At 41.0% G+C, this 26689-nt stretch overlaps 1 protein-coding gene across 1 annotated transcript in view; it reads right to left on the bottom strand.

The window, feature by feature from the left end:
* Positions 1-375: 375 nt before the first annotated feature.
* Positions 376-26689, bottom strand: part of VSTM4 (V-set and transmembrane domain containing 4) — a 38274-nt gene continuing 11960 nt past the window's right edge. Inside the window, exons 3-8 of the mRNA XM_086616869.1 lie at positions 23793-23861; positions 22274-22381; positions 18283-18316; positions 13269-13381; positions 12366-12427; positions 376-501 (exon numbers count right to left, since the gene is read on the bottom strand). Of these exons, the coding sequence (XP_086472995.1) occupies positions 376-501; positions 12366-12427; positions 13269-13381; positions 18283-18316; positions 22274-22381; positions 23793-23861 (512 nt within the window). The remainder of the gene's footprint in view (positions 502-12365; positions 12428-13268; positions 13382-18282; positions 18317-22273; positions 22382-23792; positions 23862-26689) is intronic.

Below are 26689 nucleotides of genomic sequence, written 5' to 3'. Positions count from 1 at the left end.
CAGGCTGATGTGCATGCATCCTGCCACTAGTCCTTCTGAGGCTTACTAAAATGTTGATGTTTGAAGCTGGACTTGTCACATTAGCGTCAAAGAAGGAATAGTGTTTAGTATTGAAACTGTCCCAGCTGGAACTTCAGTCCATTTAAAACAGATGGGCTGAACACTACGAAGGGTGTCTCTGGGATGTCACTTGTAGACCAGATGCTTTTTCTATGATTACTTTCAACTACATTTTGTTTAAAAGTCTCATAGAAAAATAGAAGTGCATGAATGGAAATAAAAAAATAAGGACATTCGTATGATTTTTTATAAATAAACAGCACATCAAGAATTAAATAGAACACAGACAAAGGACACTTATATAGGCATGAACTATTACAGCTTGTTCTCCTCAAAGAGTATCTGTGCATAGACTGTCGTACTGGGAATGCCTTTGGCTTCCTGAATCGGCTTCATAAGTTCAAGTTCAGCGTATGTTAAGTTCTCCTCTGCGATTTTCGGCTAGGAAACAGAACCAACAAATTACAGTTACAGTGTCATTACTACTGAATGTAAAAGACACCTTAAATATTCTATAGATTGGGCTATATTTCTGCCCTCACACAGGCTAATTCTACTCTGCTGTTAATCAGTTTAGTTCATGGAAGATGAAATAAAAATAACCTTTAAAAAACAAACAGGAAATAGTAGGATTTTCAGCTTAATTTCCAATTTATCCTTGTTTCTCAAACACTGAATGTTCTAATTTGACAATTCAGATATTGCGAATTTGAAAAATGGGTGCTAGCAAAACTTTTGGCCTCTTTAATCCTAATTTTCCCAATTTAATTTTGGTTATTGCAAATTTCACAACTGAAACATATATGCCAGATTTGCTTCCCAGCTGTAAACCTTGGACCAGTTACATCTCTAATCACAGCCACTCACAGTACCCCTCATTATGTTTCTTCACAGAACCAAAAAACACATTAAGAATATGCAGAAGGCAGCAAAAGGGATAAAATTGAGTTAGTCATTCCAATGAGTTGTCACCGCTTTTGCCATGCTATAGATGCGTTCAGAATTTAGAGCAAAGGCCATAGCACCAAAGCTGTCTGATGTATTACATTGGCTGAGTTTTAGACTTAAAACTATAAAACTTAGCTAAGAGAGATATTATCAAGAAAATCTATTGAACAAATTTCACATGGGCTGCAGAAGATCTGCCTGCTGCTATTGGGGACTTCATCCAGGCTCAGAGTGGTGGCTTAGAGGAGGCTTGTGTTCTTTTGTGTGTGTTGGCTCGTCAGTTGGCAGTGGGTTGTTCATATCAAATTCACCTCAGCAAATGTGGCAACAAACAAAAGAGTTGCTGTGAAATTGTGTATGGGGTCCTAGTACTTGAAAAGGATTTCAGTTCATCTGTAGAAGACTGAAGTCTGTGCTTCCAGGAAAAGGGTGAGTACTAAGGCTCTGTGTCAAGGGAACAACTGGGGAATTTGTTCTCTGATCTTCTTGAGTACTGTGTTCTGCCTGAATGTAACTGATGTCCTCAAGTTTAAGCCTAAATTGGACAATTAAAACAAAACAAATGAAAAACATTTCAGCCGTGTAAGTTACTGCAGTCACAAGACTAGGCATTATAGAAAAGGTTGCACCTCTGAGACCAAGAAAGGCTTTGCCAGCTGACAACCGAAAACTGACTCAGGGTTCATAAACCAAGATTTTTCCATACAGTACTTAAATGTTAAAATGAAGAAACTGACAATATTTCTCAATGTCAAGAGTTTCCTTTATGTTTTATTTACTGCTATTTATTTCTTTCTGATTTAACATAAATGATTCCTGTTTCCTTGAAATGTGTTTCAATAATTACTATATCGTCTTCTGGCTAAAAAGATAAACATCCAATATCCTCAAAATCAGTCCCTGTGCTCCCCTGCTTCCTGTCATTTGCACTGCTCCAGAATCCTCTTATTTTGCCTTGACAGTTGCTCACGCTCTACATTTCAGATTGTTTCCCTCTGGGCAGATCAGTTTACACTTTTCCAGCATTAATTAAATCTTATTTCTTCTCTGCAGATCTGATCCTGAAATACTTTGTGCAGCTGCAGGAAGTGGTGTCACTGAAGTCAGTTGATCTGTACATGTGAGTAAAGGCCATTTGCAGGGTTAACTGCAGGACTGTAATCTTTGCATTTGATTATTCACGTGGTCTTCCCTCCCTCCCTCCTCCTCTTGCATGGGTAGTCTTGTTTGATCTCAGCTTCTGGTCCTTATTCACTATCAAATGCCCCGCTGTTGACCACACAGAAGATTTCCTGCAGTTGTTGAATTCTCTGGTATAATGATGTAAAAGGACTTCCTGTGGATGCCAGTCTGAACATGTATGTAACAGAAATAAAATCAGACATTTCTTTTCTTTGTTCATCTATTGGAACTGAACTAAGCCAGTGTTTAGAAAGACATCTGTCCTCTCCTCGCTTTGGCTTAATGAGTTAGAAAAAACTCTTGGTCAATTGCTCTGATAATTAATTTTTATATTCTCCTCTTCTTTCGAGGCTAAGAGTATTAGCCTCAGTTTCTAGGCATTTAAGTTGGTTTTGCCTTTTTTTGGTATGTTAAAGATTCTCTTTGAGATTTCAAAACTATATGTGCCCATCTATTCAGTAGGTAGTACAGAGGCTAAATACAGGAGTTAAGTTCAGACTAGACATCACAATAACACCAGCAAATGTTGAAAATTTTATTCTCAGTGTATGATAGCACATCTAGTCTCTGTTTGAAGGTATTGAGAGTTTTGCTGCCAACTTCAGTGGGTGTCATCTCAGACCCTAAAAGCAGAATGATACACTGTGTGTAAAAAGCCACCTAAAGAGGAATCTGGCAAAACTTTACGAACAAGCTTTTGGTCACTGCCAGAGTAAAACTCTGAATTTCCTAAGACTGACTCAGTGCATCATTTGAAGTACAAATATTTCCATTGTTCTGCCAAACTCAGTTGCTCAGGGCAAGCTAAATCTGTATATGCTTTCCCCTTTGCTGTTTAATTGTATTTCATGTTATGTTTCCATTTAGAAAATGCCGCATGTCCTAAAATAGCCAACCTGATGCCCAGCTCATGTAAATTTTAGAACTAAGATTTATCAAATCATATTGTCCAGGTGTTTTATTATATTATCTCAAAATTGCATTGTTTTCCAGTGTAGATTATCTCTTTATTCTTACTTTATTCTATTATGTTTGGATATGAAAAATAACACTAGATTCCCCAAAACAGGTCATTGGGCAGTAGTGGCTGATGTGTTGCTTTCATACATTTTTATGATGTTCCTATAGTAAACATAATTTAATAAAGCCAAAACACACTAAATAAATAATTGCATCTAGAAAAGCAATAAAACCAAATAAAATTAGTACTTTCATAAGTGGAAAAGGTACTTCAATTACTGCTACAAGCAACAGCACACCATAAAATGTGTAGAATAATTTCCCTTATGCATATTTCTAGTATGTAATAATTTGATTGAAAATATGAGGAAACACACAGGAGGTTCAAAATTGTGAAGGGTATACAGTTTTCAGCAAAGGATGCGTAACAACAGTGCATGGAAGCCAACACTCCTTTAAAGTACCTATGGTAGCCAGGGTTTTTTTTCCATACGCTCTTCTGTACTTCATTTATCAACCATATGTTTAATTTAATCTTGCTGGTTTGTTTGTCCAAAATCAATTTTTTTTTAACAGGCAGGGAAAGAAAACTAATTCTGCGATTTCATCTCTCATTTGGATTGGATAGTGTTTTGGCAGTGTAAACCTGGAATCCTGCCACCACCTCCTTTTTGGAACAACAGCATGACTTTAATAACGGATGTTATAGGTGGGACTGACACTAGGGCAGAAGAGGAAGAGACAATGAATGACTGGCCATGCACCTCTCTCTTTCCGTCCTGGCTCTTCACTTAGGAGGTCATTGGGATTTCTGTGGCTACAACATTGTTTCCTGAAAAACTACATTGTTATTCTAAAATGACATTTAAATGATTTCTTCGAATATTTCAAACATTTCTAGATACAGTCTTTATTTTGCATGTCTGTTTTCTCATCTTGGGATCACATACTTGCAGAAAGATAAATTAGGAAGAGTCATCATTTTCCAGTGTATCTTCTGGCAAATGCAAAAGCATTCCTCTTCCAGATTTCTTCCAGTTTAATTCTAGTTTATTCCAGTCATAGGGCTTCCCATAGGCAACTATTCAGAAGAGTTCACTTATAGGAACATTTTTCTTAAGAAACAATCTGCATGTGAATATTCAAAAGAAACTAAAGTATATGTATACATAGCTTTGGTTTAATTAGGTTTATCCAGTATATAAATGTGTTAGAAATGACCTAGAAGGGTTGGGTTTTTAATGAAAATTACTCTGATTTTTGTCATAATTAGCAGGAATGTCAATTTTGGTCTTCCTAGGCTTAGCTGATTTGTTTCTTGGCAGCCTCAAGGATGTATACTGTGAGTACTGTCAGACTGAAAGTTCTTGAAGTTTTAACTAATTCCACTTTTATTCAAATTTGTAATTCAGTATGAAGAAAACAAGCAAATAATAACCTCATAAATTTAACTTGTCTGGAAAAGCAACTGATGCCAACTTGAACTTAAGAGTTGCTGCAATCTCACTGTTCCATGACCACACCAGTTATGAAGAAGGTAACAAAATGAATGTGAATTTCTAATTAAAAAAACCAAACAAACAAAACAAAACCAACCCTTATTCTAATTTACTATCAAAAATAAGCAGAAAAAGGCTTACTTCCCCATTCACTTCACTCTTAAAACATTTTAGTGACTACTGCTGCAGACATTTGCCTTGTAATTCAGTGTCTATAGGAACACATGGGATGGAGGTTTTGTTTGTGATATGATACAGAATGACTTTTACATGAGACCAGGGCCAGAAAAATATATTTGTAGTCCAAATTGAATTTTCATCTCTGAGTGTTCTGGATTTAGCAAACATATGTCCCAAATTCCAGGCAGAGCTTTACAACATTTTTAGTAACTTGGATTTCCTGGAGCAATACTTGAAAATGAAACCCCACCCTCACTGGCATGCCCTGTGCTTGTGGATGAATGGATTAGGTCAGTGAGGATAAAACCTTGGTAATTACACATATGTTTGCTGGTCTGAGTGCCAGTACATGGCAAATTGCCACCTGTGGACCAGCCATGCTGTGCTGTTGGGTGCACACTGCAGTGCCAGGGGCATCCTGTGGGAAATGCAAATGGAAAGGTGCAGAGTCAAGAGATGGTCATGAGGTTTGTTTGATCCAGTCTCTAGGAATTGCACTTTTCTCCAGGTTACTCCACAGCACAAAGCAAGCAGCCCTGCCCCAGCACTATGAAGTAGATCTTTCTTAGCAAGCACATGCTGGAACTACCATTTTTTCTCTCTCTTCGTCTTGCAAAGGCCAAACTCAGATCTTTGGCCTTTTCCCTTTCATATCCAAGAAACATCCTGTTTTGTATTCACACTCTGTAAAGAGTTCCACCAGAAAAATGCGGATACTGTCCAGATGGCATAGCTCAGTAGCATCCTGTGTCACTGCCTGAGCTGACTCAGTCAGAAAGTGTCTAGACAGCACTCTCCAGGCCAACTGGATGGGCTTTGGCCACAGGGACAGATTGTTGCTTCTCTCTGCATGAATGCCCAGATGGGAGGAAACTGCATACTGTGTGCAACATAAGAGAAAAGGGGCTTAGCTCATCATCTTCTCAGCATATCTCCTTTTCATAAGCAGCTTTTTTTTTTTCCTTTTTTTTTTTTAGCTGTGGGAGGAAATGGAGTGTGGCTGCCAGCTTGGCCATCACTGGAGGGTTACCTACGGAGGTGAAGTGAAGATTCAGCATGTTTGGTGGACAGGGTGCAACTCCTATTTCTGGGCCACCAGGACAGGGAGAGACAGCATGTGCTAGCAGTGGGGTTAGGCAGGATTTTGCAAAGTTAATAGTGAGAAAACTCACTGTAGCTTCAGACAGAAAAGGATTACCTTTTGACATTCCTAATTTTTAATACACACTGGAAAACCACTCTCTAGAATGTGTGGTCTTTCTTGTCCTGAAATCAATAGTGCTCCTCAGGGCCATAGATACACTTATGCTCAAACCTTATGAACTTCAGTGGGATGGCTCCCTCCTCAAGGTAGCAACTTAACTCAAGAGTCAGAGATTTTTCTTTTTTCTCTTTAGAGCTTTGTGTGTTTACCAATGTCAGTGTCTTGACTGCAAGCATAAAGCCAGAGATTCTCCTGGAAGAGAGGGACTTAAAAAATTACTTTTGCAGGCCTTAATGAAAAACTGAAGCTAGATCTGCAAGATGAGTTATCTCCTAGAAATGCAACTGCTGGCTAGTAAGAGCACTGAAATATCAAGGGAGCCATTGTCGTCTTAGTGCCAAAGCTGAGAAATATGGCACTGGAAAATACGGGCAGAAGGAAGTAAGGCTTTTAGTGGCCCTATCAGTTAAGAAGGACAATTTCTTTCCACTAAGATGCCTATTTTTTGCTCCCTAGAAGAGAATTAATCACTGGGAACAATGTATATGACAATTTGTGAAGCTTCTTTCAGCATTGCATCTAAATTTTACTTTGTTATCATAACTTCTGTGGGATTCAAAAGTCAGGAACAAAGATGATTTACTAAGTCCTATTGCTTGATTTTATTTTAAAGAAACAGAGTCCCACAAACGTAGGGCATATAGTGACTATAAGGGATGAACTGGTCCATCTTTCGTCATTAACAGAAGTAAATATATTTTACAGAGGTTTGTCCAGTCTGTTTTAACAGCTTTTGGGGAAACGCATCCTCACCTTTACTAATGCTTTGTGCTTTTTACAGTTGCAGAATTATTCCTAGATTCTAAACAAAACCAACATTGCTGAAAAATCAGGCTGATGACTTCTTATCCTTCAAAAAGGCCCAAGGAAGTAATTAAAGGTTTTCAGTTTTCTGGTGACACTTTTATTACACCAAATGTGTCATCACACAAAAATCATCTGCTGTGGGATTTTGTTAATACACAAATCTTGGCACAATTCCAGTAAGTGATTTTATGTATTTATATAAACCATTCCTTCTTGGGGGTAAAGATAGCAATGTGTGATCTGAATGTGAAAGCAGGCAAAAGTCAGCAGTTTATCGCACAGAGAGAGAAATTATGTAGACTGGATGGAAATATTGAAGAATCACAGGAAGTCAAGGAAAAAAATGTTCACCACTTCTTTGTATATCATACATACAATGTTAATTGAATTCTGTGGAGATCAACAATGCCTTGTGATATTGGGAACTTAAATCATCACACATTGTTACATATTGTGGAGGAAACAGCTCTTCTAACAGAGGGTGGCATAGCTTTTAATTTAAAGCCATCCAGGAGAAAAGAAGACCTGATTGTTCCCAGATCTAGAATCCACAAATTACTAAACAGATGTATTTCACTTTCTTTTTCTTTCTCAAGGAAAGGGCCAATGGGTTAAGACTAATGAGGAATTCTACTAGTTGTGCAAAAAACTGACTAGCCTACCTTTCCTAGCTAGATTGATGCATATGGTATCAGACTGATTTTAAAGATGTAGTGCTTAATTGTAAGATGAAAAAGCAGACAGAAAAAAAAATCAACTCCATCCATCAAGTACAGTGTCGCAATGGGTAAATTTGCGCCCAGGTTGCTGTGAGTTGCAGGACAGCGGGCTGGAGTACAGCTTAGAATGCACAAATTCCCCAGTAAGCAAAAACCAAAAGCAGCTTTTTACATTTCACAGCTCTCTGAAGTGGTAATCAGACTGCAGATAATTTGCCCTTACATCTAGACCCATCTCTCAAAAGGACTACAAGATCACTGGTTCTGATATACACTGTATCTGGTTGGTTTGCTCTACAATGGGAAATGCACTCCTGAAACCTAAAAGTCAAAAAGATTTTTCCGGTGACGGAAACTTAAGTTTCTGGGCAACTTTAGGAGCTCCTGTCTTCATTGCTTTATTCAGGAGTATACACCAACGTAGAACACTGAGCTAAACATGCAATGCTTAAGGCTTAATTTTGCTGAGTACATGCAGATAATGAGAACAAGTCACAGCCTTCTCAGTTCCACAGGTGTCAAACCCATGTCAAGTTCCTGCTCAAAACTATACCTTTCTGCCTTGTAGACGTGGCAGGAGAAGGGAAGCTGTCCTTTGAATGAATGTTTATGAATTCCAGACTTTCAGATGTGTTACAGAGTGAGAGGACTGTCCTGACCTGCACTGGCTGGCACTCAGCACATTGTCAGAACTTAGCCTATAATGATAAATAAGGATGGGATTTTCAAACCTGCAAAAAGAACCTGAGCTTCTCATTTCCGTTACATCTATAAAAACTGGGAATCCAGATCTCTAAGCTGGTTTTGCAAATCTCAGTATAAAATATGTAAGTGGTGCCTGAAAAAGGCAGGCAGGCAGAATGAGTGCAAAAGATTATGCTTTCACTGAAAGTTAACAAAATTACTTCCAGAAATCTCCCTCAGTCTTAGATAGGCATAAGCCCTTGCTGTTTCTCAAGTAGCTTTTACACCATCATCATCAAGAGAAAATACCAGAGATCACATGGTGCTGGGCCAACAGTGATCCAATCTATGCTAGGATAAACAGTGCTGTCTATGCTGTATGAGCTGTAGGTAGAAGGATGCTTCTCTTACATAGCTCAGCTATGGTCACAGAAAGCAGTCTGCTTCAGAAATCACACAGGACCAGTGGGTATTCTGTGGTGGGGAACCAGAGAAGCCAGATACACTCCAGTAAAGAGGTTATGCAAGAGGGTGGTCAGTGTAGGAACAGCAGAAGTCAACTCTTATGTACTGTGTGCCTTATATGCACAATGTGTTTGAAGAAGTAAGTCCAAGGTGATCATTTGTAACACAGGATATACTTAACTGATTTCAAAGTGGAACAATTATATGACTGAGCAGAGGCCACACAAATCAGCAGCAGATTCAGGAAGATTCTGTCTTACCTGTGCAGGTATTCCTCCCCTTAAAATTTAGCGTGAAAATGATGATGTCAACAACAAATTTGCATAAGATTGCAGGATTCCATCTAGCCTGAAGTCACATCCTTTCCATTGGCTCCAGTGAATCACACAGGAGCTCCTAAGCTTGGTGGTGCAAACTTTCAATGAAGAGACATTGAAACCTTTTCATTTAGATGATGTTCTGTAACTGACACTCTTGGGCTATGATAACTAATCCCTAGGAGGTGATGAAAAGCTTACCAGAAAATTTGGTTGAGGAAGTGTAAGATTTATTTGTACCAACTCAAAGGGCTAAGTACTTAAGGCTATAGCAGAACAGCCCTTAGAGAGCAGAATTTGTGGGCCCCTGGAATTTTCTTCTTCCTAATGACTATCTGTGCTTCTTGCATGCTATAAAAACCATCCCTTTTTGCATTTCAGCATCTCTATTTCCTTTGATCTGTACACATTTCTCATTGATGCTAATAGAGAATGACACTGATGGGGAATATTCTTGCAACAAGGGGAGCATAGAATTGTTATTCTGGCTAAAGCAAAAGTAATATGACTTAAGCAGAGTTTTTGAAAGGCTTTACTCAAGGCTGTGCAATTGAACACGATATTAGGCTTTCTCTTTTCTTTTCTCTTTTTTTTTTTTTTAATTTTCATTGAGATTAGCTCTATATTTTATCCAGGTTATTGTATTCTTGTAAAATTATACTGAAACCCACTCTAGCACGTTAACAACGAAAGAAATTCTCTAGCTTATTATAAACATCTTTTAAGAAACCAGAAGCACATGTCCTCTGGAAATAATTTTGCTGGTATTTAAGCTATTACAAAAAATTTCCCAAAACACTGAAATTATTTTGTAATGTTCCCTTATACTCTAGCTTGTTTGCTTAGGTTTTCTAGAATATTCTCCTGGTGCCCCAGTGTGGTACCTTCCTTGGTTCCTTTGTTGCACAAGAAAGCTGCAGGAGAAGTCCAGAAATGCAGCAATTCGAGTCTGTCTTTGCAGTGACGATTACCTAGTAACTATGTGCCATCAGTGAAAAAAAACTCAGTGCAGACACCAGCTGTGCAATAATTACAGTTAGAAAGAAAAAATTCTTTTATCCTGCAGAGATTTGCCAGGATGACGATAATATTTTTTTTGTCCTAAAGCAGACTGAAAACTTAAAATCTAAGAAATTTTTGAGAATTAAAAAAACGGAGAGGCAAGTTTGCTGAAGATCAATAAAATGTTTCATTAAGATGAATTTGATATATCTTTTTCTCTCTGATTATTACTATTTTGTATCTGTGTTGAAACTTCTTTTACTTCAATTAGTCTGATTTCCTCAATGAAAAATCATTTAAAAGCAGAAAAAAAAAGATTTTTTTTCTTTTTTCTGAGAATACTAAAATATAGAGGTTTTACAACACAGTTGATTAAGGGAGACAAAAGGAACAGAAATGGGCAACAGCTCCGCGGAGTGTCCTGACAAGCTTCTGAATGCACCTTACACACTGACTTGGGTTTAGTTTCCTTTGCCCTTTGAAGCATTGCTAGGTGAGTTTGGATCTTGAAAACCCTTTGGATAATATTTGTTGGATTACTTTTTGACTTAAAACTAAATCACATCCATAGATTGTTTTCTGCAGGCTGTGATGTCTCTCCACATGCACTCTGAGGTGAAATATAAAAGGGGAAAGAGCAGAGCCAGACTCGAGTCCGACAGCAAGGCATTAAAGCTGAGTCTGCTGGCTGCACACAGTGTGCAGATTCTCAGTCACGCTAGGGAAGACAGAGCTGATTTCATTGTTTGAAAAGGCTTTATTCCTGCTCAACTCCAAATAATTTGAACCTTGACTGGGGTTGCATAGCAGGAAGGGAAGAGCAAACAGCTATTTGTGGCCCACATCCTTGGATTTATTCCAGAAAGAAAAAGCATCTGGAAAGAGATTTACCTCAAGTTCGACATGTGTTGAAGTGCTTTATTGACCTGCAGGAAGAGCCTGAGTGCTTTAACTGATGGGAGCTTTTCCTCGGAGGGCTGAAGAGTAACTGATTTCTGATGCAGCCTGGGCACAGTGATTAATACAGTGTGTGTGGCAAAGGGTGGCTGTCATCCCATGATGCCAAGTACTCTTATCTGTGTCTTTGCCCTTTCAGCATACCTTTGGCCTGACACAATTACCTACATGAATATAAAGTATTTTTCATGAACTTTCAAAACTCCACCTCTTCCTTTATTGAAACCTGACCTGTATGAGCAGAGCCTGGCCAAGGTTCAGTCCCCACAGAGGAGAGGTGAGCTCCATATCCAAGCAGCAGTATTGCCTAAGATTTTAGCTGAGATATTCTGAAGTCACCTGGCACTATGCTCAGGTACCCTGATCATGCTTAAAAGGGCAGAGGTTATTTACTGACAATTGGTGGGAAGGTTCCCAATTCTAACCCTCATCTGAAAGTGAAGTCATCACAGAGATATTCAGGTTATTCACAGGGCCTAACCTTAGGCACCCACCTTCACCTAAGTTAGGGAGTTAGTCATTGTGGGCGCTCTCTATCACCAGAGAAGGGAGAAAGGATCCCCAAAAGGCAATTCAGAGCATCTAGTCTGAATTAGAAGGAGCATCAGGCTCCTACTTTAACTCATCTCTCTTTCTACTGACTATATAGGGAGCCTACCAGACTAGCCTCTTTATACAGGCAGCTGAAAATAGCTGGTATAATGCTCTGTCTCTATTACCCCTGGATGTCTTGTCCAGGTATTGCTTTGTTACTAAAGCAGAGAAACATCTCTCCATCTATTTGATTTGTCTGGTGAATATCTGCAGGTTTTTTCCATACAGAAACTCATATGCAACAGAAACTGCCATAGGAGTTTTTCTTTTCCTTAATATGAGCTATATACATACATGGCATTCCTGCAACTTCGTTATTCCTGACTTACGTCACTGTAGGGCAGAAATAGGTCCCCCATTTCTGACTCGAAAACTCTCAAAAGCAGTGTGACTACTGTGGTTGTGATTCTGTCAGTAACTGGTATTTTTTCCAAAGCATCAGCTGCCAGAAGCATGTGAGAATCAACAGCAGGTTTCATTTGAGAACAGGCTCAATTTGTAAACGCCATGACTGCTAGAAAGCTGGAAAGCATAATCCAGTGTAACCTAATGCTCAAAATGAAAAGAGCTATGACAATTCATCACTTGAAAAAGTATTGCTTAGAAAAAAAGTACTTGCCTGATTTTTAAGCCAATTTATAGTTTCTGAACCTAGAGTTCTGGCAACATTACAACGACTGTATTGAGAGAGAATATGGAGAAAATAATGTTATAGAAAATTACTTACCAGGATCAATTTTCTTTGAGGTTTCAAGAGCTTGGGCTTAGGAAAATTATTGGCTATTGGAGCTATGGAAATAAAAATTAAGGGATCATTTCATACTATCATAATTCATTGTCATTTTTAGTATATGCGTTAGCAATTTATAAATTACAGATTAATTGCAGATTAGGAGCAAATACATGTACTTATACCAGAGTTTAACTGTATTTTACAATGAAACATAGGGCTTATGAATTAGAAAAATTCATAACACTGAAGAACCTGATGTGCAAAATATGCTATTCGTGTGCAGAAGCCAGAGCAAATATACCTCGTGACATCTGATCACTTGTGACCTAATGCACAGTAAACCTTCAAGTCCCTTCCCTCCTCTCTCCCAGTGGCTCGGCACTGGCAGCAGTGGTCAGAAAGGACACCCAAGAGTTTGTGTGATTGACTCGGGAGGCAGTCACAAATCCTTTTTGAAAGTGAGATTCCACAAGAGGTTGATCTTTATCTACTCAGCTTGCTTGACTTCTCAAATGCACCTGCAATTTCAAGAGTGCAATGTGCTGCTTCCCCCAGTCTATCCCTGAAATGAAATTTCATCTTGCCTAACTCTAGTTTTCTCTTTGAGCAGGGTGAATATTGCTCCAGAGATTCCTCTCTCTTCTCTGATAAGCGTGAGCTGAGACTTCTTTCCTGGCCTCAGTGACTAGTTTTCAATAGCTAAAGCCGCAGGGAGGTGAGAGCCCTGGTCCCAACAGCAAGCACAGGACATTTTTCTCCCCTCTGATGGCAGCAAGCCCAGGCGGCCCCACAGGCAGAGTCAATGGCAGCGTGCAGGAGCCCTGACATCCCGTGCTCTGCTGTCTCTCCATGGTTGTGCTCGGGAACTGAAACACCTCTGCATCTCTGTTTTCATACCTTTTGCTGGGATGGCTGGTGGCTGCTCCACTTTCTCTTTCTCTTTCTTTTTCTTTACCTTCTTGGGCTGCAGAGGTGACATGCTTGTCACGCTGGTAACTGTCTCCCCTGAGCTGCAAAGCAGAGACCCACAGGTGAGGGAAAAGTGAAGGCAATAGAGGGAAAGACAGTTTGTCCCAGTGAGTTCATGCAAACACGTCACCTTCCACTTGTGAGAGTCCCTGCTCAAAAACTTGGATTTTGACCTGGGGATATACTAAAAAATCTCTTAAAGGGGTTGGAAATGCTCCAAGTCTTGCATCTTTTCAACCATACAGCCTGGCTGAGAGACTCAGGAGTCTGACTCATGCCAACACAGAAAATGCGCAGTGTCAGGTCTAAATGAGACTCGTTTCACAGCACCTAGTCCTTAAATCATGTGTGACGCCACTGCTGCACCCAGGATGAGCTTGTACCTGTCTGCTCTCGAGGGCCAGAGGCACAGACGAGTTAGGTGACTGGTGTAAGCTCACACAGAAAGCGTACAGCAAAGCAAAATCTTCAATGTGGTTTCTGGGCTGAGGCTGGCTGAGGCAGGCCAGGAGAGCATGCACTATACCTTCGGACAGCTCACGAACCCACTGCTGGAAAAGCTAGCTTTTTGAAAGAGGCTGGTGTGTTCAGTGCATCTAAAATGGAGAAACTATGCCCCGATCTCTAAACTCAGGCATTCTCCAGGACATCTGTGCTGAAAAAGCACTGGTAGGTATGAGGGAAGAGTACAAGGTATATTGCAGACTCCTGTCCAAGAAAGCTTCTGTGTTTGGACTGTTACAGTTTAACATCCTCTAAGTCTGAGGTTTTTACCCTCAGCACCTCCCAAAGTCTGAGGTAGTATGTCCTGCTTTGAATATTCAGGGCTTTGCAACGTGGCCAGGTTGCAGCAATTACCACCATGTATCAGCTGAGCAGTGGTAACTGCCTGTGCAGGTGTTCCTTGCCTGCAACTAGCATGAAATACAATTGTATGGGCTTAACTGGTAATGAAAGAAATCTTAACTTACAGCTGGGGTGGGGGAAGAGTGTATGGCAGTTAGTTATGATGGCTACGGGGGTGGAGGTGACTTGGTAGCCAGTTGTTGCGTGGATGCATCTGACCATGGGCTTGCCCTGGGAAAAATTAACGCAGTATGGTTGTGAGGACCTTTCTGTTCTGTGCTGGTGAGTTACACCACAGGATGGGATCCAGCCAGAGTCTCCGTAGTCGTAACACTGACAACACTGAATTCGCTGAATTTTAAATTGTTTGTCCCAAGCTCTTGTTTATTTCCAGGGTCTTTTGCATAATGAAATATTCTCTTTATATTAATAGAATAAAATATTCAAACTGGGCCAAAGTCTTAATGAAAGTTAAGACATCTCTGCTATTGCCCACACAAGAATAACAAAATAACAGACATTATCATTTTACACAACTGTAAATCCAAATGAATGTCACTACCATTGGTAAAATCACTCTGGATGTACACTTGTGCAAATTACAAAAAGCCTCTGGCTTGCTGATTTTCCTGAGTTCTGTTCCGTGTACTCAGTCCAAAACACAGGTCTGCTGCCAAACTTTTTTTTGAAGTGTTTAAAAGGTAAAATATTTTCATGATTTATAAATAAATCACATCAATTATATAAACTGAGGGTTGTATTAAAATAATTTCCAAGTCTGCCTGCACTATGGTGAACCTATCCCACAACAACCATTTGTTTCTATATTAAAATCAAAACATGAAATCGTTTAAAACCAGAAGGAAGTGAAACTGTCCTGCCTAGCTCCACTGCCCAAACACAGCAAACTACAAAGAACAAATACCAAAAAGGGGAAAAGAATGATAGTGTAATGTTTTTTTAACAATCCAAGGTCATTAAGGCAGATGTATAGCTTAAAGATACTATCATTCTGCTGATACAGCTATTTTAAGTACAATATATGAGAAGACTTAGTGTCAATTCACTGCATTAGTTATTATTTCTGCTTTGCAGAATAATAAATAATAAAAAGTGAAGCTCCAGAGAAATGTGTTTGTAGCTTAGGCTTTTCTTTTAAACGCCAAGGCCATACAGGGTTAACTAATTCCGGGAGATACAATAACTGTACTTGCTGTCTTAGAACTGAGCTCCTCAAACCAAACAAGGAGGTTCAGAAAAGACTCCTTGGCTCCGAAACACTGCCTCTTTGTGAGCTTGTCTGGTTCTATGTCTAAAAGGAAAGTTAGTTTTTTATCTCCAGCTCCTCCTCCAGCCTCCTCACTTCTATTTTAACAGTGTCACATTGTGCGTTTCTTGAAGGATCTAATGAGTTTTTAGAGACCAAGGAAAAGACAGTAGTTCAGGGAAAAAAAAATGTGAAAGGTGTCTAACAATCATGGCACCAGGACAGCAGTTTCCCTGGAGGTCCCAGCTGATATCTCTGGGACATACTGTCCCAAGAACTGCCAAACTACTGCAATTTTGGGCTTTACTACTCTAATAAGAGTCAAGGATATGGGACTTTTCCTGTGGTTGTATAGGTCAGCTGTTCCATCTTGACTGCAGGGAGATGACAAAAAATTCACCCGAGTGAACTGGGAGCTGCTTTGATATTTTCCAAATGGGAGATGTGTGAGAAGGTGCCAGGGGAGGACTGGGTACTTGCTTCTGGTTCAGCCTGGCAGAATTTGCTCCTATGCCTTTAGATTGGCACTATGAAACCAAGAGGTGAGACAAACAGCTTTCTCAGGTGAATACTTTTTTCATCTGAAATTATTTGTCTCCAGAAGAGCAGTCACTGAATGACTGGTGAGGTCTGCCAAAACAAATAAATAAAAGATAGAAAAAGATAATTCCTGTTTTCAAAGCTGCACCTCCTGGGGGTTTCTGGATCTGAAAACTGACAAAATGAGTTAATAACAAGGAAGATAATAAGACAGAGGATATTTAAAGAAAATAAAACCTCATAAAATAGAATTAGGTGGTTTGGAAAACCCAAAATAAGTGTACTTTTTATTTGGGTATTTATTTTTAAAATGTGGGAAAGAAATGGGTTTTGGTTAACTCATGTTTTTCCTTAATTTGTTATTGGTCAAGTAGTAAACCAAAACCCAAACATTTGCTTTGTTCTACTCAGGCAATCTGGATTTAATTTTCTTTTCTACCAAGGCCAATTTGTGAGACCTGAGGCAAATCACTTAGCCCTGTGTGCTTCAGATTCCAATTAAGTAAAAACACCATTATGATGCCGAGACATGAAATATTTTAAGATGCTTAGGTATTACAGCAGTGGGAGTACAGACATTTCTTAGACACCAGACTATTAATGTAATTTTGAAACTAGATTCTGCTGTGAGTTTGAAATATCACTAAGGGAGTCGGTGCTGAGCCTCTCTAATCAAGGTTGAGTTTTGCATGGCATAGTCATGTTGACAGGCAGAAATCTCATGCAAATTAGTCCAACAGTTTGGCCTAATGGATACTTAGGGTTTGGGTCTAAATGTGTTGAATTAAGTTCCAACACGAGGACTGCGCAGGTAAAGAGAAGTGAGCTCAAATGAATTAATGGTTTGTATTTTGAGCAAAGGGTGGAAAATAAATGTTACCAAGTACAAAACATAACAAAAATTATGATACTGGTAATGCTTTCACAGCTGTTTAATTTTAAAGTCCTGAAGTCAATGCCCTTCAGACATGCACTTGTGCGATCAGGGCTTTCATTAGCGTTATCTTGCCACGCTGAAATACATGGAACCTTAGTTTTGTCCATATAGCGTCATGCATTACTTCCACTTCCAGAGACTCCATTTTAGAGTGAAGAAATCCTGTTGGCTTGTTTTCCCCGTGCTATTCAGACTCCTAAGTTTAGTGTTTGCAGTAGTATCACTACCACATCATGTATTCCCAGAGAGGCAGATTCTGTAGTCTGAGTCTTTTTATCTGACTGCCATGCTCCACTTTTTCAGTCATCTTTTCAATCAGGCATCATTTTTCTCCTCTTCTTGTGTTCTCTACCAATCTACTTTGATTTCCTCCCCCTCTTTTTTTTTTTTTTTGTTTTTGTAATTCCAACTTTGTCCCAGCAGCTAATAAAGAAGGGGGAAGAGAAAACATCCAGGGAAAAATAAAAACTGCTGAGCTGTCTCTGTAAATTTTTGGTGTGGTGCAATGGCTGGTCAGGGTCACAGAACAAAGATCTCTCCATGAATAACATGAAAGTTTCCGTTTGTACTGGCCTGTTGCTTTGTTGTGACTTCACTTACATCCGAGTGTCGGTTAGACTGAACACAGCAATAATCCCATGAGAATGCACTAAAAATTACACTATTTGGGGATCTAGGGTATGCTATACTTGGCATTGAATCTCATAGTATCTAAAAAGATACTATGAGAAATAGTATCTGCGGTACCAAGTGATACTGAATTTAATCCACAAGGCTCGAAACACATGTTTTATATCACTGAAAACTGGGAAACAGCTGTTCTTCTGTGTTGTATTGAGGCATCCCTCTTTAATCTTTTTTGTTTGTAAAATACTTCTGTCATCTTTTTTTTACTGCAGTTCCAGCACAATTTTTATCTCAAGAAGATCATAATTTTTCTCATCACTTGGAGTCTTCAGTTGGGAATAGACTATGGGCCTAGAAAATCTGCTTTTGAGCCCCACTTCCTGTTCCTGGGTGCGGGAATCACTGGTAACGCTGTAGTTTGCTTTATGTACATGGATGGTATAAGTCATTACCATCTGGTGAGGCAATGGGAAACCCTAGAAAGCCACATAGGGAGAGGCTTGTCACTGAAGCACCTTCAGGACCTACAGCTAGATAGTCCAGGTAGCTCTCCCTTATCATGCACAGCAGATGTTGGCTTGCAAGTACATTCATGAGTCATTGACCCAGGACTCTTTATCCTCCTGTAGGCATTTTGGAAAACATTATTCATCTTCAGCATACATAGCAAAACAAAACCAGAACTGGTGCCTTGGGTTATAGTAAAGAGAAGAGTAATCTCTTACCTGTTCTGGGGGCATTTCACCAGGTAATGCTTCACTGTTAAAGAAAAAAAAAAAGGAAAGAAAATACGGCTTCACACCAACACAGTTTATGGGCACTGCAGATAGACCTGTGTTGCTGAGACTGTGGAGTTGCCAGGTTGGAACATTAGGAGAGCTGCTAATCATCACCATACATTATGTTGTGCATTAAAATGTAGTCTGACATGAAGACATAGCTAGGCTTGAGAGAGGAGAATGTATCAAACACCACCAAAAATCTGCTGTGGAAGTGCCAGGCAACACACATTCCAGTGGTCAGCGCAGCCAAAAGACAGCTTGCTAAGGAAAAGCACAGCAGGCCAGTAATTTTGCTTTGAAGACTTTTATTTCCCTTGTGGTGCCTCTATTTATTTCCAGAAGCCTGAAATAAGCCATTCACCCACAGGAGCCACTGCTGTTCCTAATGTAAGCTAGACCGTGGGCTCAAGCATAAAGGGATTGCCTCCTGGGATCAGGTCAGAGGTCCAGTCCAGCCGCTATCCTGTGTTTGACAGCTCTGTGTGTGAGCTGTATAAATCCTTCTGCTTCATATTCCTTTGAAACAGTAGTCCTGAGCAAAGGCAGCTCCCCCTCCTGCAGCCTTTTAGGAGCCAGGGTTATTAAGATGCTCTTTTGTGGCTTAGTGGCTTCTGTGCCCTGCCCAAGCTGTGCCACGTGCTGAGTGCAGAGACGTGCAGGCAGGAGGAGAGGCTCTGGCTCTTCTGGTCAACCTACTGCCAAATTATTTCTCAGAGGAAAAGAGGGTGCATCCCTGGGCCATGATATGAAGTTGAATACAACATAGACACCCTCTCCCTTCATCTTCTCCATTCTTTAAAAGGCCATGAAAACCAGACACCAGTACACTTACAGGATTGTGCCATTCTCTACAGGAAAGTTTTCAGATTTGGTCTTACCTAAATTCTCCCATTCTAAGGAAGGTACACAGCAACTGGGGGTGTTTATTTTAGTCCTAAGGAAAGGGGAGCTGAGAGCATTAGGAACTGGGTTGCTAACTCGGGGACCATGTCTAAGCCAGCCAAGGAAGTGCTTCCGTCTATCTGTCTGGCCTTTTTTAGATATACAGAACAGTAGGACTGACTGACATGCTTTTGAGCATCTCCAGATATGCAGTATTTGGTCTTGCCCTACAGCAAATACCCAAGCCTGTGAACCAGGAATTGGGAAGAGCAACCACTGCTGTAACAAACGGGCTTCTACCAAAACCACAGAGGGGCTGCCAGCTGCAACCATTGCTGCTTCCGTAGCATCCCACAGCTGCCCTGTGCTATGGGCCAGCCCCAGCTGCACTGCCAATGCAACTAAACCGAGGGAGCTCCTTTGGGGAGGAACTGGGTTCACTATTACCCTTCTCATGTCAGAAGCCCTGACGTGAGCCCTGAGGTGAGCCAGGATCTGGATCATCTCCAGCTTTATCTACTGCAAATCCCAACTTTTAGTTCAAGTGTGAACTGTTCTTTGTCTCAGGCTGGGCTGTTCTTGTAGAGGGCTGGACAGAGTTTTCCCTCTCTCTTTGCCTTGTGCTTATTTGAGTGTCTGCCTCCACTCCCTGTATGTGAGGGTGGGGTGGGGTGGGGCAGGGCAGGACAGGTTGTGTTATCATCCTTGTGGTGTTAGAGCTGAGGAACTGGGAGGGGAAGTTGTTGGTGTTCTTGTGATAGGGGTGGGGTGACTGGAGAGGTTCAGACAGAAGCCCTGATGGTGAGGTATGGAGATAGTTTTGGTTGTCCTGGGCCCCTGACCTGGTCTTAAGGGGAAGAGCAGAGCCAGGCTTTTCTTGGAGGGCCTCTGAGGAAGATAATGCAGCAACCACGTCTCTGAAGGTAGAAGAAAACTGTGCCTGGAGCCTGCCTGGAGGCTTGAGGTGATGCAGAGGGAGGATTGCTTTGCTCTCCCTGTATTTTCTCCTTCCCTTAAGGAAGGATGGACTTCATGATTTCACTACAGTCTCTTTTCACATGAATACTAGCATCTGCCTAGTCCAGCCCAGAGTGCTGAGGACAGCGAGAAGGTAAGATAATGATTAAGGAGCAATGCCTTTTTCTAACAGTCTGAATGAGAGCACATTACTGTTGATTGACAGAGTGGTTATCTTGTGGTCAGACCCCAACCCCTGGAAGGAGTAGAGGAGTGTGAGGGAGGAGGTGGCTCTTTGTGCCCCATGCCCATATGGCTGAGTGGAAACAGCAGCTCCCAGGGAACTGCTGCTCCCTGGAGCAGAGGTTCAGGGCTGAGCTTGCTGCCATGGCACAGAGGGTGTGGGGAGAAGATGCAATATGGGACTGTGTCTGTCACAGATGCTTCTTCCACTGCTGCTTCAGAAATTTTAGTTCCCTGAAACTTGACTGGATGCTAAGCCAACTAATGTGGCTCTGGAAAATACTCTGATCAGGTGGTCCTAGCTAAAAGACTTGCCTGAAAATCTTATTATTGCATACTGAGTGCCTGTCTGCTAAGCTTTATTCTGTTTTATTTCTATTGAATCTGGAATTTTAATGCTGCCAGGGTTTACTGCATAGTGTTCAAAATCTAAATAAAAATTTGGTGAAGCCTGTAATTATTCCAATATTAGGGTAGTGAAGAAAGGATGTAGCATCTCAGAAGAAATTACTTTTTCTCTGTTCTATATGCTTATTCTGTATTACTTCTATATTTAACTGGTGTTGGTTCAATGTAAAGAGACCTTTTTTCCAAGCTGCTTGTATGCTTACACCAGTGTAAATCAATAAAAACACAAGCAAAATCTAGCCCAATGTCTGCTCAAGGAAAACCAGGATACATCAGTGTGTCTAGTGCTAGTGGCTTCAGGATGACTCACTATGACCAACATACTTAAGTGTGGGTACTCTCTTGGCACAAAACCTTTGTCATCACTGAACAGGGCAGGAAGAATAACATTGATCTTGCTCCTTCCTCTTGGCAAGAAGAGTTGTTGGGTTCAGTTAGAATCAGAGTTACTCTGCTGAGTGCACTACCGGGAAGACAGAATCACAGCCTGAAATGCGTTTGTGGTCAGGCAAGGACTTCTGTATACATCTATTTTTGGTCTACGTGTCTTCTGAGTCACTCCTTCCTTTGTGGTACGTGTGTAGTGCTGAAGAGGCAGCAAAGTCACGATTCTCTCCTGTCATTAACAGGACAAATCACTAACCAAACTCTTTTTGAAAGCTTCTGTTCAGATATAGTTTTTATGCTCTCCTCTAACATGGTAGCTGCTAAGCATGCTGGTATCTCATCCTCACAGCTTGTGAGAGGTCTCTAAACAAACCACTCTTAAACCAAGGTGAAAGTAGAGCCTGCACTGGCTACTCCACAGATCTGAAATCGCACTTTTAATTACAACAGGGCTTCTTTCATGCAGATGTAGCCTCTTTGAGAAACTCTCTGATGAAGACAAGAATAAAACAGTAATCCCTGATCTTGGCAGATTATTATGAAAAGGTAGATCTGAATGACAAAATGATGCTTTAGTTTCAAGGAATGCTACAAATGAGAGAGTGCTAATAACAACCCCATATTGCCAAGAATATTGACAGCTAGTCAGGAAAGAAGAAGAAAACAGAACAGAATAAGACTGCTTCGAAACACCTCTAAACATCTGCAGAATGTCACTCATGCAACATGTTAGCTAGATCTGATCAGAATACGATTTAATGATACAGCACTTAGTCGTCTTTGAAAGAAGTTCCAACAACCTTCAATTGATGTTTATGCAAAGCTGAAAGACTTTGAAAAGTCCAAAGCAAATTTAAAGTGAAATTGCAATTCAAAGGGAGCAAAATGCCTTTGTTCTAGTTTTGCTGGCAGAAATGTTTTTTTCTACCAATATTTTTTGTTGTTTTTATTAAAATCAAGGCAAGGAGATATTTCTCTTTCCTGATTTTCCTGCATTCCCCTCCCTCTCCGTCTTTGGTAAGAGCCTTGCAGCCAGCAAGAATGATATTTCACTCACCTGTGCATCTTCTCTTGTTCAGAAGTGACTGACAGAGAATGACAAGTGTAAAAAGGAGGACACTGATGATTCCTATCGAACACACGAACACTGCATACACATACAGATCTGAAAGCCAAGCATAGGTGATGGTCAGTGTTGCAGCTGTGTGCTTTATGCTTAGAGGATGGCAAAAAGTTGCACCTACAAGATCTAAATAGACTCTGGCCCAAAAGATTTAAGGTAACAGTTCAGAAGTAATTTAACCCTCTTGAAACTATTCCATAAATGCAAATAGGTGTAACTATACCTAAGAGGGCATACTTTAAGGAGGGAAGAAAGGGCTAGTTTGGGTTTTTTCATTCTTTTTTTTGGTGTGGCAATAGAAAAACAAAAGGACTTAAGTTGGATTATTTCCCAGTTCTAAAAGCTGTACTTTTTTCTTTTCTTTGTTTTAACACAAGAAAAGTGAGAGGGAGAGAGTGCTGAGTGGCTGAGGAAGAAGAAAGAAAGTCTGTGATTGCTTCTTCTGGTGGCAGCATTAGCTTGAAAGTTTTGGTTTGTTTTGTTTTTTTCTTGTTCAATCTACAGCCTCAGTCTCCCTTTATAGCTTTTGCTCAGGTGCCATAACACATTCTCAGTGGAGCTGCCACGAGTTGTACCATGGCAGATCAAGATGGAGTATTTTGTTCAGAAGGAGAAGAAATCTTTAATGACTTATTTCTGCTTTTACTAGAACTCTAGAGTGCTTTAAGGATGCTCTACCCATTAATGTCTTGAAATGTCCTTAGGGAGGTATATTGGCTTCTTTCCTGCTTCACAGAGAGGAAATTAAGCCTCAGAGGTCAAGTGTTCTTGTAGAAAATAGCGTTGCTGGAACTAGACCCCTGACCTGCAGTTCTGTGCTTTGTTCCCCTTACACAGTACAACAATATAGTTTGTAAATTGAGGTTTAAACAGCAAGGCTCCCCACAGAACCGAGGCCATCCTGCAAGCAAGCAGTCCTGCCCCGCAGGCAGTGCAGTGGCTGCAAGTGCTGGCGCTTTGCTGGTGCTCAGGGGCAGGAGGAGGAGGGAATCCCAACTGCATGCAAATTTGGATTTCAGCCTCCAGGAACAGTTGTCCATGAATCTACACAGAAAATACTGCTTGCCTTGAAACTCAAGGGAGCTTTAGGCTGCTTTGCAGTGCAGAGCATGTTCAGTGAACAGTTTCTAAGGCTGGTGGTGTAGAGTGCTTGGTACCTCTTCAGACGTGCTCAGCACCTTCCTGGATAAGGGTCTGCATTTGCTTTGCAAGATTAGCCAGCTATACGTTATTTTCCCGTTGACCATAACAAATATTGAGAAACTGAAGCTGGAGCCTTCCATTCTCTCTTCTCCACCACCCATTGTACTCTGTGGGATAGTTTCTCAGGCAAGGCCTAAGTTTGCACACAAACTAGCAAAATTGGTCTCAATTGGGGCGCTTTAATTGTCCTGTGGCATGGGACTAAACTGACATCTTGTATAGAACCAGTAGCAGTTAGATGCATCTTTACCTTCAAAAAACTTCCAAGCTTCATGGCTTTTTTTGAAAGTGGGATCATCAGAAGATTTTGATGAAATCACTGAAAAAAAAAAAAACAAAAAAAAAAACAAAGAAGACATGTCAAGAACTGAAAATGTGTGGCATAAAAAGTTGGGACCTCCTGAAGTAAATGTAATTCTGCCTCAGACCTTGGTGCACCAAGGTTTTGCTTTATCTCACAGGATCATTACCTTTAAATGAAGCACTTTAGTTAGAATCATAGAGTCATAGAATGGTTAGGGCTGGAAGGGACCTTCAAAGGCCATCTAGTCCAACCCCCCTGCAAGGAACAGGGATATCTCCAACTAGATCAGGTTGCTCAGGGCCTCATCCAACCTGGCCTTGAACGTCTCCAGGGATGGAGCATCCACCACCTCTCTGGGCAACCTGTTCCAGTGTTCTACAACTCTCATGGTAAAAAATTTTTTCCTAATATCCAACCTGAATCTACCTCCCTCTATTTTAAAACCATTACCCCTTGTCCTATCACAACAGGCCCTCCTGAACAGCCTCTCCCCATCTTTCTTGTAGGCCCCCTTGAGGTACTGGAAGACCGCTATAAGGTCACCCCGGAGCCTCCTCTTCTCCAGGCTGAACAGCCCCAGCTCTTTCAGCCTGTCCTCATAGGAAAGGTGCTCCAGCCCTCTTATCATCTTCGTGGCCCTCCTCTGGACCCTCTCCAACTGGTCCATGTCCTTCTTATGTTGGGGACTCCAGAACTGGACGCAATACTCCAAGTGAGGTCTCACGAGGGCAGAGTAGAGGGGGAGAATCACCTCCCTCGACCTGCTGGCCACACTCCTCTTGATGCAGCCCAGGACGCGGTTGGCCTTCTGGGCCGCAAGAGCACATTGCCGGCTCATATTGAGTTATAAAACAGCATTATAAAAGTGTCTTCCAGCAAATCTCATCTGGCTTAGCACACCCAGACTACCTCCCTGTTGTCATTTTATTCTGGGAAGAAGCAATGTGTGGCTCTTCAATTGAAAGTTAAGTGCGGTAAGGAACAGCAAGAGAATAGAATCACACTTTACAAGAGCCTAGGCCTTAGAATAGGGTGACCATGTGCTTGTAAGGTCTATAATGACTTTGTGGGGATTGTCTGAATATCCCAGGGAAAAAGCTGCACATAATGCTTCTGAGAGAGATGAACACCTTTTGCTCAAGAGAATGTGAATTTATTGTCCTTTGTAGTTACATATCAAGAAGGATTTTTAACACTGTAGTCAGATATTTCTAAGTCTTAGAGGTTAAGGAAAAATAATTGGAAGAGCAGTAGCTTTACTGAAGGACAGAGCTCTGAAGGCTTCCTGAGAATTGACTTGGAGCCAGCCACATTAGGCACAGCTTTTAAAAAACAGAGAAGTTTTTCTAGCAATGCTTGGCACCAAAGTAATCTCTGCCAACATGGTAGTGTTTCCTCAGCTTCAAGACAGACTCTGAGGTCCCTGATTCTGTCCAACTTGCCTTCCTTCCAAAGCTCTTGTAAATATCCCTTGGCAGGTTGAACTGCCCTGCAATTCCTACAACAGCACCCAAATAATACATTAAGAGACCTAAAGTGAGAGTACTGCCCATGAATTCTTTTTCTTTTTCCCTCAACAGCTGGCTTCTATGCTGTGCCTTTTAAGCGTACATGGATGTGATACCTGCCTATCTGGAAAAAAAAACACCCATGCATGCATGGACTTTCTGAAGCATGTCCAAATGCTTCAGAAATAGCATATCTAAGCTGGAAAGTAGAACTAATCTACTTACCCTTAGTGTCCTTGGCTTAGATGTAGGAACAGACTAGGCTGAACATCCTAGCTAACGTAAACTGTGGAGGAATTCCTTTCCGAGACTGGCCATAATATTCTCTCGGGTATGGACAATCCCTGTTTGGGCCCCAGAGCACAAGGTTACCAACTAGATTACTTTTGTCCTTCAAGTTATCTCAATGGCCTTAAAAGGAAATGTAGACTGATAGCCTGCCAAGATGCACGCCTCCTGGATGCCTCTCCGATGACCGCAATGAGGAGACTGAAGGGATGAGCTTGTTACCTGTGTTCTGCTAGCGCTGCCCTATCACTATAGCCCACGAGAGTGTGTTTATGCTAAGCAAGCCAATTGTAGTATGTAGTCGTGTCACGCCACATTCCGCTATATAACCTGTGTGTTGTTTGTAATAAACAGAGCATGATCTTTTAACCATATTGGTGTATGTTCATGACTCTGGGCCGTCCACAGTAGGGCACTGCAACAGTAAACTGCTCTGTCCGTGCTGTATCAATGGCCATTGACTGTTGCGTGTAGAATAGCTGAAGTTCTCAGATAGTGTAATTCCCCTGCCTATGGGTGGGAGTTTTTTCGTAAGAAAGACTGCATGACTACAGGTTGTACCAGCTCATCTTTATAGCCTAGAAAAAAGACTGACTGAATGACTGTATTCTAACTCCATTGAGAGGGAAAATAGCTGCAGAGTTTGCACAGAATTGTCCGCTCTGTTTCAGAAGGAAGAGCAGACCACGGAGCTCTGGGCAAATAGATGAATGTCAACATCATAGCAGCTGTACAACCTAGCACTAGAATCCAAATGCTCTGACTGCTGCATCACTATCCAAAACCCTTTCTGCTCCCCTCAGCCAGGTTGTTTATACATGCTGACATTTTTTGACGACATCAGATTAGATGATCTCACTTACAGTAATCCATGATTTTTCTTCTGCTAGCAATTGTTGCAATGGAATAGGAGTCTGGTGATGTCTTCCAGATTGCCAGTGAGCTCTGAACTTCCAAGAGAGGTTCATGTGACAAATCATTAAAAAACAAGTATCTTACTGGAAAGGGAATTCATTAAGGAATGCCTTGTAGGGATGTGAGGTGTGA

Source organism: Tauraco erythrolophus, chromosome 9 (genome assembly GCF_009769465.1).
Source record: "Tauraco erythrolophus isolate bTauEry1 chromosome 9, bTauEry1.pri, whole genome shotgun sequence".
NCBI lineage: Eukaryota > Metazoa > Chordata > Aves > Musophagiformes > Musophagidae > Tauraco > Tauraco erythrolophus.
Note: the sequence above shows the minus strand (reverse complement) of the source record. Positions and strands in the feature narration are given on the sequence as shown.